This window comes from Lissotriton vulgaris, chromosome 1_1, assembly GCF_964263255.1.
Source record: "Lissotriton vulgaris chromosome 1_1, aLisVul1.2, whole genome shotgun sequence".
In the NCBI taxonomy this organism is placed as follows: domain Eukaryota; kingdom Metazoa; phylum Chordata; class Amphibia; order Caudata; family Salamandridae; genus Lissotriton; species Lissotriton vulgaris.
Window position 1 is genome coordinate 1,340,431,368 of NC_141685.1, and position 17,578 is coordinate 1,340,448,945.

At 45.8% G+C, this 17,578-nt stretch overlaps 1 protein-coding gene across 6 annotated transcripts in view; it reads left to right on the plus strand.

The window, feature by feature from the left end:
- Positions 1-17,578, plus strand: part of B4GALNT1 (beta-1,4-N-acetyl-galactosaminyltransferase 1) — a 613,238-nt gene that overhangs the window by 295,533 nt on the left and 300,127 nt on the right. For all 6 annotated transcript variants that reach the window (XM_086966472.1, XM_086966503.1, XM_086966477.1 and 3 more), the window contains exon 4: positions 15,765-15,938. In XM_086966472.1, the coding sequence (XP_086822598.1) occupies positions 15,765-15,938 (174 nt within the window). The remainder of the gene's footprint in view (positions 1-15,764; positions 15,939-17,578) is intronic.

A 17,578-nucleotide genomic window follows, 5' to 3' on the forward strand; every position in this document is an offset into this window, starting at 1 on the left:
AGTCGCCTTTAGGAAATGCAGTTCGGGATGTCACAGAGCAGTTGGCCATTTCTGGGTCCCAACTGTGTCCATGGGTATTTGTTTTCTTTGGTAGTCCTGGAGGTTTTATATCAAACTGAGGCCCAGGTTCACCTTTTTAGCACTTGAATCTCAGGGTAATAAGTCAAAGCTGCCCAAGACGGGCTCAGTAAGGTGGTGTGGGCTAGAAAATAAAATCAAAACCCAGTACCATACAAGATAATAATAAATCTATATCCAGTCAAGGCTTCCCCTAAAAAAGGAAAAGTACTTTAATGAACACACAACTAAATACTATGTACACATTTTCAAGTGTGTACACGAGTCCAATTGGAATATCAAATTGAAACCCCTCACAAAGGGGCATTGTAGAATTGCATGAAGCACATCAAGTGCCCCAAACAAATATTACAGGTTTAACTGGCCCGATGTATCTAGTTTGCTCCCATTACCTGTGTGTTACCAGGTGAAAATATGTGCACCAATAAGCTCTTAACCTAGAAAACAGCAATGGCCACATTTGGACTGATTACAACACAAAAACGTTTTAATGATCAGTAAGGTTAAGTCTACGGACTTTGACAAGTTATTCACAATGTACAATGAGAGGCCTACTGCCTTTGCCACCATATTTAAAAATCAATAAATGAACCTTTTGGCTTACTGAGAAAAAAAATATGACCATGTGGTCTCTCCATCAAGAGTCTCTCCAGTTGTTATGCAGACCCAAAGAATAATGTGACATGAACATGAAATCTCCCTTTCAAACACCACACATTTACAGTGGATAAATCTATAAAGGGAGCTCTGTCTTAAATCCTTTATTATTACATTCGTCAGCGAGTTCTCAATGATAAAAAAGCTTCCTATTGTATTTGTCACATAGTTTATAGACAATCAATTTATTGTTTTTCAAACAACAACACAAAACATATACACCACCATTATCGCAATAGTACCACAGCACATATAACACAGTCCAAGGTTACAGATCCAGACCACAGTATTCACACTATCGCCCCCCCAAATCTTCCCATGTTTTTGCGGGTAGACTCATGCAGCATAAATAGGCTTCTCTTGCTGGACACACCAGTCCACACCCGATTTCCACTTCACCAAGGAGGGGGCCTGTGAAGAATTCCACCTCTGGGCAATAGCATGTTTGGCAACCAGAGAGGTGACCCCAATGAACATCCGTTCCGCCTGTGGGCCACCAAGATAATACAGAATGTCCACTAGGGTCTCCCTATGGGAAAGATCCAGGGGTCGATCCAGCACCCATGAGTGTTCTTGCGTAATCCTCTGTCAATTGCAAACTATCACAGGACAGTCTGAAACCACATGAAAAAAGTTTGCATCAGGAGCAGAGCAATGGAAGCAATTGGTCCGGCGGATCCTACCGGCTCAATGAAGTCACACCGGGGTCATATAAGTCAAGTGAAGATAATGTAGCTGGATCAGTCTAAAGTGTGTGGAGATAGCTAACACCTGTGTGGCTATTCTAGCGTCTCTCCTGCCTACTTTCTCCAATTCCACGACCCACCCCTCTCTCCTCAGTTTAAGTTTGTCACATTGTTTATAACGTAAAGCCCCTACATTTATTGTTTGTCACTCCTTTGCTATTATATATCTAAGAGAGATCCGTGTAAAACCCCTTCCTGTTGTTTTTCAGAAATCCATTTCAGGAGATCCCAAAGCAGTCAGAAATTACTAGACCCAACTTGGTAAATGTGGGTGTTTCACATTTGTTGTCCTGGGGCCTCCATACCCAACACCCTCATACTTGGGACCAAATGCGTCTTTTAACACTGGAATCTAGGAAAACTACGCAGAACAGCCCAATACTCACTCAGTGAGAGGCTGTGGGCCAGAAATTCAGTATAGGAATTTCTTTAATGCACGCTCCACTAAATACTGTAATAAAAATAACCATTTATAAGATTTCAGTTACAAATTGAAGCCCATCCTATAATAGCTTTGCAGATAAACCAAGATGCAAAGCACGTATCCTAACAAAATACCACAGCGAATAACTAGCAACGGTCTTATGTGGAGTTCTTGAAAGCATCAGGTTTTTCACAATCAAAAAAGGTTAAAACTGCAGGCTTTTGTCATGTCTTTTGCTCTGTAAAATGAGAAGCCTGTGGCCTTTGTTCCCTCATTTGATAATCAATACATTTGGCCATATCCTCTCTGCCTAGAGAAACCATTGAAACATTTTAGGCAGACCCAAAGCAAACATTGACATGAACAGTATCTCTTATTTCAAAGACACTAAGCATCTACAGTGGTCAGACCTAAAGAGGGACATATGTACTACATTCCTCCTTATAGCCTTTATCAAGAGAGTTCACAATGAAAAACTGCTTCCTATTGTATTTTTCAAAATGGAAAGCCTCGTCCTTGTCGAGATACTCACACTATAAAACACCTTCCTGTTGCATTTGGTGGATGATTTACAATATAAAATCCCTTGTTATTAGATTTGTCAGAGTTCACAATGTAAAAAATTTCCTATTACAATTGTCAAATAGTTCGTAATGTAAAGTTTCTTTCTATAGTATTTTTCATGGGATTTACAATGTAAATTTCCTAGAAGTAATGAGAGTTTTCACAACGTGAAACTCCCGATTATTGCATTTGTTAGTGTTCACAATGTACAACTTCTTCCAACTGCATTTGTCAGAGGGTTCACAATGTAAAGCCCTTTTTCATAGTATTTGTCTGAGAATTCAGAATGTAAATCCACCTATGCTTTTTGGCGTTTTGGCAAGTAGTTCAAAGTAAAAACAATTTTACAATATTTGTCAGAAAATTCACAATGTGAAACCCCTTCCTAATGTATTGATCATGGAGTTACACCATGTAAAGCCAATTTTGACTATATTTGACCTGGTGCTTACAATATAAAATACTTGTCTACAGGCCTTAACACAATGTAATAATGTTCTACTCAATACTGCCTACTGGCTTTAACATATGCTTTTCACAATAAATAGTTCAGACCTACATTTAAAACAATGTTTCATTTTCATAATAAACAGATCAGACCCATGGCATCTGATATAACGTTTCCAATAAACTAATAAGTCCAACAGCCTTAATAATTGTCTTGTTACCATAACCAACTAAAGCCTACAATATTGAGCATCATTTGTACAATACAAGCATGCTTGTCTGGCCCATATAACCCTATACGTAACAAGATTAAGTTGTGGGTGGAGTCAATGCCTGTCTCTCTGTAGTGCTTTTTAAAGCTTTTCACATAAACAGGTGCTGATCATAGCATCAAAGAGTTCCTTAAGGAGCTTGAGGTGGTAATGTACCAGACACGCACAGCGACCACCACTGTCCATGAGACATGGGCAGTGTTGTTCAGTCATCATTTCCTAATGGAGGTCTGGTGCTACTGTGCTAACTGCCAAGCAGGACTCATCTACACCTGCTACCAGGGCAAGCCTTGGGCATGGGCGAGCTGGGCCCACGATCCAGGGTGACAACTTTCTGAGGGGTGGAGCAGGAAGCTGGCTGACTTCATGTCATACAAACAGCAGCTCATCCATCCCACTTGATCTCAATCGGGTCCCGTTAAAGACTTTGTATTCAGCCCTAAATGTACCTCAACGTAATTGTTAGCTCCCCATCAACCCGCTGCCCTCCTCCCATCTTCCTCACACCTCCTGCAGTCACACTGCACTGACCCCCTGCCCCCACAAAAATCACCAAATTTTGTTTCTGTCCAGGGTGCTGTCCCAGTCAATCCGATTTAGGGATTGCCCTGCCTTCTACCATTCACCGAAGTGATTCGGCCTTAAGGGGCCTAATTGGTGCAGTTTTGGTTTTGAAAAGCCAAGGGCCACTTTAAACGAATTCTTAGACATCTCTAACGTGATGGAAATGTATATGTACACATTTAATTCGAGTGGCTGTCACTTCTTTGGTGTTCCATATTTTTTAAGCTTGTCTGTTCCCTTAGAGAAAGAGACATACGGTCTGTTTATCGGAATAACTCTGTCCATAAAAGGAGCAATTTGGCCTGAGTAGTTAGGCAACAGGCACTCCTCAACACAGCACAACAAAAGAACGCAGATGCGTTTCTGTTCCATGAGCTTAAGACACAGGAATTGTATAGTAAGAGTCTAGAGACGATGCATCTGACACCAGGTGCATTGCACTGGCAGGGCAGAGTAGAGCAGCCTAAACTAACTGATAAGTGGTATGTGGGCTTCTTTTCCACAAGACATAATATTTTTCACTAATTAAATATCAGACTAGGTGCTTCCTGGTGTAATGTCCAAACAGTTGTGAGCCAAGTAAGCAAGTAAGTACATTTGTTATTGTTTCCAGTTATTTAAAACCATTACAATATAGCAAGGGAAATTTAAAAAAGGCTAAAAAATAAACAAATTTTCAATGACCTCTTCAGAGCATACATTAGACCATTCTAAGCACCATAAATTACCACCTTCAGTCAACTGCTTCTATATTCATAACATTACATGTGCAGCAACCTATGCAATATGTAAAGCATTGTCTTTGCGACCTTTCCCATCAACTTTAAAATCACAATATGTTAAACCTTTAGTAATTAGAGATTTGTTTTACCAGCTTGGCCATTTCAGAGCAATAGTTAAGTGCACTGAACAAGTTACTTACCTTCAGTAACGCTTTTTCTGGTGGATACAGTATCTGTGTGTGGATTCCTCACCTTTTGAATTACCCTTATGCCAGCATTCCACTGAAACTTTTTCCCCTAGCTTTCCCACGTCAGAGAAGGCGTCACAATAGCATGACTCCGCTTGTGACTCCACGTGACATCATCGGAGCCATAAGAAGACCTCGTCAGCATGTTACATCAGTTCGACCCATTTTTTCTGTGCCTTCGAGACGAATGGGTGAATCGACAACATTTCGCAAATTTACACGGAATACAATTTAAACACCCATATACACAGTATATCTTTCAAGAAAGAAAAGAGACTAAAAAATACTAGACATTTAAAAACAACAAGCTATATATAATTTCGAATGACAAAGAAATACTAGTCATGCGAACTCAAAATTATTTTCGGTAAATGGAGGTAGACAACGGGGAGGCGGGTGGGTCAGTGAGGAATCCACAGGCATATACCGTATCCACCAGAAAAAATACACCAGAAAAAGCGTTATCAAAGGTAACTAACTTGGTCTTCAGATGGATACATTTGCATGTGGATTTCTCACCTTTTGAATTGAATCCCCAAGCATTCCCGCTCCCGGAGGAGGGTGTCTGCCTAACTTATACCAAAAAGTCTTGTAGCACAGAATGAACAAAATGACCATCCCTCCTCACTTCTGAATCCAAGCAATAATGCTTCACGAAAGTGTGGAGGGATGCCCAAGTTGCCGCTTTACAGATGTCTACCACAGGGACACCACTAGCCAAAGCTGAAGAAGAAGACTTAGCTCTAATAGAATGAGCTCTAATACCTTCAGGAGGCTCCTTCTTGGCTATGGCGTAGCAGATCTTAAAGAGCAAGATGATCCACCTGGAAAGTGTTTGCTTGCAGACAGCTTTGCCCTTCATTCTGCCTACATAACCAATGAAGAGCTGGTCGTCCAGTCTCAATTCCTTGGTCCTGTCCAGGTAAAAACTGACTGCCCTCCTGGGGTCCAGGTGGTGAAGTCTCTCCTCCTTCTTGGAAGGGTGAGGGGGAGGATAGAAAGTAGGCAAGGTGATAGACTGTCCCAAGTGGAAAGAAGCAACCACCTTAGGCAAGAAAGGTCCTGAGAACCATCTTATCTGCAAAGATGGTGGTAAAGGGAGACTCAGAAGCTCACTTTCCCTTCTGGCCGAAGTAATTGCAATCAGGGAAACTGTTTTAAATGTAAGAAGTCTCAACAGACAACTATGAAGGGGCTCGAAGGGAGATCCCCATCAAAAAAGTAAGAACCAAATTTAAGTCCCACTGAGGCATAATAAAAGGAGTGGGAGACAATTATTAAGTGAGACCCTTAATGAAACTCATAGCAATGGGAGACTTAAACAATGAAGGTTGGTCTGGCAAACAAAGGAAGGCTGATAAAGCCGCCAAATAGCTCTTAACAGTCGCCACAGCACAAGCCTACTGGGCCAAGGAAAGAGAAAACCTAAGGACATTAGATAAATGGGCCCTCAAAGGATTAATTGACCTCTCTCCACCCCACCTAACAAATCTGGTCCACCTACTGGAATAGACAGATTTGGTGGAGTGTCTTCTGGATGATAAAATAACATCCAGCACATCTGAAGGGAGAGAAAAAGAACTCGGGTTGCCTGTTCAATTTCCGGACATGAAGGTGCAGGCTCTGGAGTTCAGGGTGTAGAACCTGCCCCTGCGATTGCGAAAAGAGATCTGCCCTGAGAGGGAGACAGAGCGGAGAGTGCGATGAGAGGTGAAGAAGGTCCGCGTACCACGCCTGTTTGGCCTATCTGGGGCGATCAATATGACTTGGGCCCTGTATTGCTGATTCTTCCTCAGAACCAGAGGAATCAATGGTTTGGGAGGAAACGCATACAGAACATGTGAGCCCAATCTAACTGAAACGCGCCCCCCAAGTGTTCCCCGCTTTGGATACTGGAGACTGCAGAACGACGGACAGTGCGTGGTCTCGTGAGTGGCATACAGGTCCAACTAAGGAAAACCCCACATCCTGAAAATGTGATGGACTAACTCCGGATGAAGACGTCACTTGTGATCGGCCGAGTATTGCCGAATGAGACAGTCCGCGCGCACATTCAGCACCCCCGCCAAAGGATTTGCAATCACACAAATCTGATGGTCCTGAGCCCAGGGCCAGAGTCGTAGAGCCTCTCTGCATAGACTATACGACCTTACTCCTCCCTGCTTGTTGATGTACCACGTCGTAGTAGTGTTGTCCATTAGGACAAGAACTGACTGACCACAAAGGGATGGATGAAAGGCCTTGAGAGCCAAACGTATCGCCCGCTGTTCCAGGAGATTGATGTGAGGCAATCTCTACTCTGGAAACCAAAGACCCAGGATCTCCGGATCCCCCAGATGAGCTCCCCACTCTAGAGTGGAGGCATCCGTTATTGCTGTGGCCACTGGAGAAGTAGGTTGAAATGACTTCCCTTGAGACAGATAGCCTGGAACACTCCACCATTTATTTATTTATTTATTTTAGAGTTTTCTATAGCGCGAACTTGAACCGATTAGGTTATCAGAGCGCTTTACATAGCACCAGTTCCGTTACATGTTATCACGGCAGTTTACATAGAATCAGTTACGTTGCACATTTCAGGATCTTGAACCGATTAGGTTATCAGAGCGCTTTACATAAGACAGCATTCGATGTCCAGTGCCCTCCTCCGCCGTGTAGCGGGGGACCACTTCCAGCCCTCCGAAGTCGTCGAGCTGTCGGGACTAGGCTCCTGGAATTTCAGCTGCCCCTTTACAAGGCACTTTACATAGAATCAGTTACGTTACACATTTCAGGAAACCTTTCTTTTTGCTCTAGTGGATAGGGTTATCTCTACACACGGGGGAAGGGATACACCTGGCTATATTCCAACAGTTCCACAGGCGATTAGTCGTAAAAGCTATAATTCTAACACAGGGAGGGGATACACATGGATACAATCTAAAAATCAAATAGTATACTAGTCGTTAGAGTTATCTTCTATCTTGACAGGAGGGATGTGACTGGAAACACTCTAGGGGTAATATAGGGGTGGTAGAGAGTACAAAGGACCGCTGCAAACACTACACGAGTACCAGCATAGAGGAGGGGTGGGTGGGATGCAAAGGTCTGGAGGGAAGGAAGGGCTAGAGTCCAGCGAGAACTGTCCAAGAAAAAACAGCAGCATTCACAGCATAGAGGAAGGGTGGGTAGGATGTAGGGTATGGAGGGAGGGACTAGTCCAACGAAAAAGTCCTCCAGAGTCCACCAGGGCCCTATCCTCTGCGTTCGTGTTCCCGTAGCCTACGTCCGCCGGTCATAGAAAGTGTGTCCCCAAGGGCGCCATCTTGAAGTCAGGCACCGCCGGCGCCAAACAGCGCGGCCAGCAATGGGGAAGGGGGGGGCACATCTCTGCCCTCGGGCCCAGGCTCGTCTGTGGCGGAGAGAGGGGTGTATGGCCCCCGGAGCAGGTCTGTGGGAAGGCCTCAAGGCGGCGCCGTCATCAGCAGGGGCGCCGCCGTCAATCACTGGCCCTTTACTGGTGTGCCCCTGGAATGCCCTCAGAGTCTCGGCGGGTGACAGCGGGTGGCAGCGGGGGACGCCGTGGGAGCTCTACATACCGCTCAGGTGATCAGCGCCTGTCCGACTCGCCCCCGGTCTCCGCTCCTCTTCCCTGATGCCCTTCAGCCCGGGCCGGCAGCGGGCGTCCGCCATGTTGGGTCCCCGGCAGGGATCGACAGCAGCCAGCCAGCGCCGATCCACAGACACCAGCAACGAGGTGGCAGCGGGGGACGCAGCAGGAGCCCTACATCGGCTCGGGTGAACAGCGCCCGCCCGTCCGACTCGCCCCCGGTCTCCGCTCCTCCTCCTTGATGCTCCACAGCCCGAGCTGGCAACGGGCGGCCGCCATGTTGGGTCCTCGGCGGGGATCGGGAGCACTCAGCAATCGCCGCTCCACAGGCACCAGCAGCGATCGGGGTAGCCCCGCAGATGCCCCACACCCTCCGCTACAATCAGGAAGCGTGTGCGTCGCGGGGGGCCTCCCAAGGACGCTGGGCTCCCGGCCGGAGCAGCGCGCGGGCCGGGAGCCGAGACGGTCCACGTCCGTAACAGCTCCACTGCAGTGTCTCTGGAGATTCTGATCACCTCCCTGAGACCTCTGTTGTTTTGAAACCACTGCTTGCGAAGACACTACTGGAGAGCCCTCATGTGCCAGTGTGCATGGTTGACCAATGGTATGCTGGAAGCGAACAGCCCGAGCAGGCGTAAGACCTTCAGGACTGGAACAGCCGCCCCATCCTGAAGCATAGGTATCATATCCTGAATGTCTGAAATCCTCTGAGGAGACGGGAAAACACGACTCAGAGTAGTGACCAGTACTGCCCCTATGAACAGGTTGCGCTGTGAGGGGACCAGGTGAGATTTGAGCACATATATCGAGAAACCCAAGTCGAACAACAGCCGTGTTGCTACTTGCAGATAATGGAGGACCATCTCTGATGACTTTGCTTTGAGCAGCCAGTAGTCCAGATAGGGGAATACAGGCATCCCGGCCTTCTGAGATGAGCTGCCACTACCACCATCACCTTCGTGAAGAGCTGATGTGCGGAAGTATGACTTAAGGGAAGGACCAAAAACTAGTATTGTTGGGACCCCACCATAACACTGTGAAGCTTCTGATGCGGCTTCAGGATGGGTAAGTGAAAATACACATCTTTTAAATCAATTGACACCATCCAGTCTTCCTGCTGAAGCGCCAGAAGAACCGGAGCAAGAGTCAACATCTTAAATTTCTACTGTTTGAGTTACAAATTTAAGACCCTGAGGTCTAGGATCGACTGCAAAAGACCGGAATCAGAAAATACCGGGAGTAGCATCCCTGACTCCTTTCTTGATCTGGAACAATCTCTATCGCACCCTTTTGTAACAGGGATTGGACCTCTTGTTGCAAAAGCATCAGATGGTCGTCTGAACACCAGCCCTGGCGAGGAGGGTAAGAAGGGTGAAACTCCTGGAAGAGATAGGCGTACCCATTTTCTACAAGATTTAAAACCCAAAGATCTGACATAACAGATTTCCAACTTCGTAGAAAATGGGACACCCGACCTCCCACAGGACGCACATGGTCCAAGATGGGGGTTCTAGTGCTGCTTCCCTGCAGAACCAGTGGTGGGGACAAGGGAGGAGGAAGAAGAGGAGGAGACCTATTGGCTAGCAGCCCCTCGCAGACAACCTCTTCCTTTCCCTCTGTCTGATTGATAGAGAGGGTTCTGTTGCTGCTGTCGGCCGCGTTCGACACGGTCAGCCATCCCACCCTGATTTCTAGGCTGGAGGAATGCGGGGTCAGTGACAAGGCCAGGGATTGGTTAATCTCCTATTTGGACTGCCGTCAGCAACGGGTTTCGTTACCCCCCTTCAGTTCAGAGGAGCGGAGAGTGGGACAAGGAGTACCTCAGGGCTCGGCCATCAGCCCCATACTCTTTAATGTCTACCTCCGCCCCCTAGTCCAGCTCATTAAAACCTTCGGTATCTCCGCATTTAATTATGCGGATGATACTCAGCTGGTCTTTTCGCTGGAGGGTCAGGATGCAGTCACACTGGAGACCTTTCACCTGTGCATGCAGGCGACAGCGGAATGGCTCCGGTTGAACTCGCTACAGTTCAACGGAACAAAGACGGAGGTCCTACACTGCTCCACTGATCGAGTCCCTCGCGATCTCCCAGTAGACTTCTGGCCTCCGTCCTTTTCAGAGACGGTGTCTGCAGCACAATCAGCGCGCAATTTAGGCGTCACTTTTGGGCCTAACCTGCAGTTGGATCTACATGTGAATAAGATCTCTTCAACATGTATGATGCTGATTCGTATGCTGCGTAAGGTCCTTCCTCTTCTCCCTGCGCAAGCCAGACCAGAAGTAGTGCGTTGTACCATCCTAAGTCGACTTGACTATTGTAACGCACTACTTCTGGAGGCCCCGGTAACACTCCTGGGCAAGTTGCAAAGGGTGCAAAATATCGCTGCTAAACTTGCCCTTTCCCGCCCCTACCACAGTTCCTCTACGGCAGCACTGCGAGAACTTCATTGGCTGCCAGTTCATCTACGGGTGCGCTATAAAGCAGCGTGTATTGTGTTTAGAGCTATTCATGACCTGGGCCCCATTCCGTTGCGGCGAATGTTTGCCTGGTACTGTCCATCTAGAGCTTTACGCTCTTCGTCATCCAGGCTATTGGTAGTTCCACGATTCCAGAGAGTGAGGATGGGAGGCCGCTCTTTTAGAGTGGCGGCAGCCAAACTCTGGAACTCTCTACCTATATCCTTGAGAAGCCTTGGAGATCTTTTATCTTTTAGAAAGGCTCTAAAAACTCATCTTTTTCCCAGGATAGGCTGAGTTACTGTTTCATTGAGTACGGGTCAAAGCGCCAGGATGCCCTTGGTGGTGACAGGTTGCGCTATATAAGTATGCCACAATACAATACAATACAATTGTTGTTGGCCACGAAAAGGAGCCACCTCCCCAAAGCCCCGGAACTTCCGGAAACAAAAACACCTAGGCTGTAATTGCAAGCCTAAGAACTTAGCAGTAGCTCTGCTATCCTTAAACCGCTGTAAAGCAGAATCTGCCTTGGCTCCAAAGAGCCTTGATCTATCAAATGGAAGGTCCAACAACGAGTCTTGGATGTTCGTAGAAAATCCAGACCCTCTCAACCAGGTATGTCTCCTAGTCACCACTGAAGAGCCCATCACTGTGGCAACATAGTCAGCCGTATCAAGGCCGGACTGGATGACCTGACGGGCTGTAGCCTGTGTGTCCGACAACACCTCGACAAAGTGACAATGGACATCCTCAGGCAACTTAGTAATCACTTCCTTGGCCAAATCCATCAAAGCATTGATATAACGTCCCATCAAACACGTGGAATTGGTCGATATCAAGGCCATGCTGGGCGACAAGAATACCTTCTTTACGGATTGTTCCAACTTCTTGGAGTCTCTATCCCCCGGAGTACAAGAAAAGGAGCCCAGCAGATTGTCTTGAAGAACAAGACGCTTGAACCACAAGGCTCTCAGGAGATGGATGAGATGATAAAAATGCTGGATCCCCCGGTGCTACCTTATAGCGCCATGCTACTGACCTTGATCAGCAGGGGCAGGCATTGGCTTCTGCCATATATCCAAAATAGGATTCGTCAGAGCCTCGTTGAAGGGAAGCAAATGCTCCGTCGCAGAAGAAGGAGAGTGCAGCACCTCTGTTAAAATATTCGACTTGACCTCTGCCATTGGTAATTGTAAGTCCAGAAGGTCAGCAGCCTTTCTAATGACCGAATGGTGTGAGGCCACATCTTAGATGGAAGAGCTTTTGGAGAACTCAGCTCGCACTCCGGCGAAGTGCCAAGCCCACTGGCCTCGTGCTGTCCTGCAAAATCATCCATAGGGTGTAAAATCTCCCCTTCCTCAGCCTACTCCTGATGCTCCTGAAATTCCTCCTCTTCCTGGAGCCTCTCTCCTCGAATAAATTTTTGGTGCTGGCATCGCCTAATGCGGCGCCAGAGACCTCGGTGCCGGCGTCAACGTAAGACCTTCAGAAGTAGGCAACGGCGCAGAGCGAAGTCAAGACTGCACCAGAAGGGAGCCCCGAAGGCTCCGGAGAATAGTCGATCCTCCCCTCCCGAGAAGGCATCATTGTTGAGAACCTCGGCATCCGGAGAGGCCCAGACAGAGTCATTGACATAAACGGCATGAATGGAGCCTGGGCATAATGCTGGGGAACCCCTAAATTATATGATAGCAGACCCATGGGCCAGTAGGTGCACCGGATGGGTCAGCCGCCCTGGCAAATAAGGTATACATTGCATTAAGGAAATGCGACGGATCCGCACCTGGAGCCGGGAAAGGTGGAAATGGATCCGGGATTGTCTGACCTGAGAAAAAACAAGGTTGGAGAACGAGCTCTGCTTGCGGCGCCGGAGACACCAGAGCCGGGATCAGAGCGATCATAGGTACAGGCGAATCTCTCCTGGGCGTCGGAGAGTCGCACTGCGTCGGAGAGCCCCTCTGTGTAAGAGTGCGTATAGGAGACACCTGCAGCAAAGGAGGAGAGACATCATCTTTCCTATGGTGATGTCGGACCGGAGACACCGGCTTCGACGACTTCTCTTTAGAAGGACGATGCTTGGATCCGTGTTGCCTCTTTTTCATATGCTTCTTAAACGACCTCGAGGTGTGTAGAGTCGGCGACTTTGACCGCGACTTGCTCCTTTTTCTACCCCTCTTCTCCTTCCACTCTCCGACTCTCAGGCCATGATCAACTTCGCCTGCCTTTCCTTAAGTGCCTTCACATTCATCCGATGGCACGAAGAACACTCTTTGAAGTCGAGGTCCGACGACAAACACCAAAGGCAGTCTTCGTGGGAGTCTGTAACCGACATATGGCCCCCACATTCCCTACAGTGTTTAAAGCCAGGCTTCTTCTGAGTAGCCATTATCGAAGAAACAGTTTTTGGACAACTGCTACAAGGTAGCTACAAAGAAATGGAGAGACCTAGGAAAAAACTGTTAGGCATCGACAGTGGAATAAAGGGAACTGATGTCAACATGCAGAGGAGGTCTTCTTTTGACTCCGAAGACATCATGCATAGTCGCGAGCGGAGTCATGCTATTATGATGCTAGGGGATAAGGTTTCCGTGTCACCGACAGTTCTTGAGTTAAATTTGAGAAAGCAAAAACGATCTGCAACTTTAACGGCCCACAGAACTTATGCTCGTTAGCATCTAGTAAGATTCCCTGAGAAATGTCACAAACATGGTCGAGAGCTGTGCATTTACTCTGCTAAGGCTTGTTTATGGTTATGACTATTTAACATTCGCTTATGCCTAAGTGACGAAATATTGGTTTCATCCAGTAACCCCTTAAGCTCTTTAAATTAGGGCAAAGACAAACATGCGTTAGCGATTCTTGCTTGCAATTACACAGTGCACAGTTGTGATGAGAGAAAACGTTTAAACGCCGACATTTGTACTCTTTTAAAGGGATTAGTCCACATCTCAGTCTCGTGAGTTTTTCTTATAACCTAAGTTCAAAGGGCTGGATAGGTCCGTGGCTTTCCCTAGATCTTGATAGAAAGCTACTTACAGGTCCTTGTTTGGTTTTTGTGCTAACTCTTGCCGATCTTCTTCGACCAATTTTATTTTTTCATTTTTGCCAAGGATTTTGGCACTTAATTTTGGCTGCAGGTTTTTTTCAAAAGGGCTGTGTTGTGTGCAAAAGATCTGGGCCGCATATCTTTTTTAATAACTTTTGGAAGCTCATGACCATGGATAAAGAGAATTCTTTTAAAGTTGCCAGCTCTGCCTGGAGCGAACCACGCTGATTAAAGTGGGCGCCCATATATTTTATGCATGGTCCTTGATGTAGTCTTCCTTCATCCTTACAAATTTGGCTTTGTTGATGCATCTAGCACCGTAGATCATAATTTTTGTTTTTAAGTGGATTACTGATAGCTTGTTTCCTTCACAGTTCATCAAGAGGGCGTCCAATGATCTGTTCAGGCCAATAGCCAGATAATAAAATAATAGCATGTCATCGGCATAGTCAGATACTGGATGGAAGCATTATTTCTATGCCTGAAAATGTTTAAAAGCTTAGTCTGTTAAAGCACTCTGGCACACTCAATGACATTTTGCATCAGCTCATTAAAAACCTTCTCGCCCATTCGAGATGGCAGTCAAAATTGTACTCAACTGGATAAAATTGGTACCATCGCAAGTTAACAAGCATACTAGTTTCTCAATATCTGTCCTGAAAACATATTTATAGTTGAGAGCCTAATAAACTGAAAATAATGTAAATGTGGGTTTAGCCATTCCGATCTGGCAGTAGTCTGTTCGCGAGGTCACAGTTTCTGTGTTAGGTCTGTGTGATGGCCAAAATAGGTGGAAACTAATACAAGTTACTATAACAATTCTCGCTTGTTGCTAGGCGCCCTCTTCTACTCGCTGCGCAGTATTCGATCTGAAGCATAATAAGAATTTTTTTCTAGCTTGAAAGCTCTTTGTAGAAATGGAACAGTCTTATACATAAGAGCTTTATTATAGTAATATACTTGGCTTCAGAGGACTGTAAAAACGGGTATAGCCGGTAGCAGAACAACAGGCTGCAGAGCTGTTAGAACATTCAATCTCCTGAGGGAAGAATTTATAAAATAAAGAAGGAGAAACAGAAAGACAAGCATTGGAATGTTGGAGCAGAATCCAGTACCACCCATTATATGGCCCGAGTCCCTCTACTATCCCGAATGGAGTTCACAACATTCCAATATTCTAATACATGTTATTTCTTGTTTAAACTACTGTGAATGAAATTATATCACCGTGTATTGTCTTTTGCTTTCTTCTTCTCAGTGTTTGCTCTGTAGTTTTATGATGTTTTTACATATTCCATTTTGCACAATTCTCCGATAACCTTTTGTGTTACATTTGTGCTTCAGGGAAAAATTAAAAGCAATAAACATATATTCCCGACTTTGCCCCTTGACACATCCTGTGGCTTGTGTTGCTTACAGAATCCTCCAGTTGCAAATAAAGTATAGATATGCAAATAATTTGATCTTCCAGCTTTATTCATGTGAATGACACTGTCAAAATGCAATATGTAGGTGAAAGTATGACAACGAAAATGCACATAGAATAGTGATATTTCCCTGTGTCAGGAGAAGAGTGACATGGAAGGCCAGTTATAAATATTTAAATAAGTATCATTAACATATGAAACGTGATCTAATGGCTATATTGTTCCTCCTAAGCACTAGATCCAAGTTCTAATTTTAGTGTCTGCTGCTTTGTCAAACGGGTTGACCCATGGAATGTAAGGCTTACTCCATGAACCTTAGATGCTTCCTCCTCTGTTTGAAAACACTCAACATTTGGAAATCTAGATATCATCAAAACAATGGACTAATTTAAACTTGAGTGTGGCTATATGCACTTTGGCAGGACTTATATGAGATCAATGTACTCCATAGCCTATTTCTCAGTAGAGGTTTATTGAATCTCAGCTGTGATGCTCTGACTAGGCCTTTCTCTTTTTCAGGTTGCTACCTCAGAACAACTGCAAGTGTGAGGTGGAGCCAAGCCTTAACCTGCCGCTCCAGAATCACTTCATCACCCCAGTATATTCCATCGACTTCGCCACCGCCATTGATCCCGCTGAGCTGACGGAAATGCACCGGAGGCGGGAGGAGGAGTACAGAAGCCATCGGCAAAGGTGGGAGTCACCCTTGTAGGGGGGAATCATCTTTAAAGTTAATTGGTGCATTGTCCTCAGATGCTGAAGTTACCATATAATCTCATAAGAAGGTACCAGGAGCCATTCAGGCACAATAAAATGTCCGCAATGTGGCCATGGTGTAGAACTACAACACTATCATAAGACCATTTGGGATTTGTTTTGGGCAATTGTCCAAAGTAAGTTTACAGACTGAGCAGGTACCAATGTTATCGTCTGTTCTGTACCCAAAGAGCCTTCCTCCCTAAGCCTACAACTTCTTCTATGTGTTTTCAAATATTTTGCCCTAAAAGGGTTCTTCCTCAAGATCAGTATGCATTGTTTTTGATGCCAAGTAGTAAGCAACAAGTAAATAAGTTCGAGGTTAGTCAGGTTAGAGAGGCTAAAATGGACCCCTCTCACTCAGTATTGATTGGACACCTGAACTCATCAGGAAGGGATCTTTCTCCAGTATTAGGGTGTCTTTCATAGATTCACATGCTTGAATATTCCACGTCGTCGAAGTGGGAGTCCCACGGTAAATAAAATAGCAATAACATACTAATAACAAATGCATGTAAATACATAACACATAAAATATATACTAGAAAAATATAGTAAATACTCAAAAACTATTCCTACATAGGAATACATGGTAGAGAGAGAAAACACTTGTAACATATTCCTGTCATTATGTTAGTCCAAACTACGGCCAATCAGGCGCCAGCACCCTTCCAGAACCTTCTCCTCAGAGCTCAGACCCTCAGATTTTCTACCGCACCTCGTGTGAAGGGAGTCTCCCTGAGCTCTGCTCAGTTTTCTCAACTTCTTCAAGTTTTCCAGTCTTCTCAGCATGTCTTCTAGTAAGAAGTCTTTATTATGACTTGTTCTTCTTGTGGGAAATTGCCTCTTTACTCTGAGGACCCCCACAAGAAGTGCATTTATTGTCTTTATCCCGACCATCAGGTTGGTAAATGCAAGTTTTGCAGAACTTTCTCTACAAAGGCCCTTAAGGACAGAGAAGGCTGTCTCCTCATTTGGCTTCAGAGACTTAAAGATAAGGGTTCGGCACTGTCGGATGCAGAAAGTCTGCTATCTGGACCTTTTAAAGCAGCCTCCAAGCGTAGTAATGTGCAGGATATGCCTTCTCCTTTTCTAAAAAGAAAGAAAGTTTCCCTGTCTGTGGCTCCTGCGGTGGCCTCACCACCTCCTACTACGTCTACGCCCACGAGACCTGGCTCTCAGGCGTCTTCTGCTGCCTCCTATCATGTTTCTGCTCCGAAACATGTTTCTTCGTCGACGGGAGCATCGACGATCGTCACGACAACGAGATCTGCCGTCTCCGGATCGTCAACGGCGACAGTAACGACGACATCAGCCTTCGGATCGTCGTCGACGGCAACGTCGACGTCTTCCATGTCGACAAAGGTATCGCTTAGCTCGTCGATGATACCTATTGCCTCGTCGTCGGCGAAGAAATCTGCTTCGTTGTCAGCAAAATCATCGTCGACGAAAGTTCACAAGAAATCTTCTTCGTTGTCTGTCCTGTCGACGACAACTCTGTAGACGGCGGCTTCATCAAAGCCGACGACTTCGTCTACGAACTTACCGTCTACGATGGTTCCGTCGACGGAGCTGCC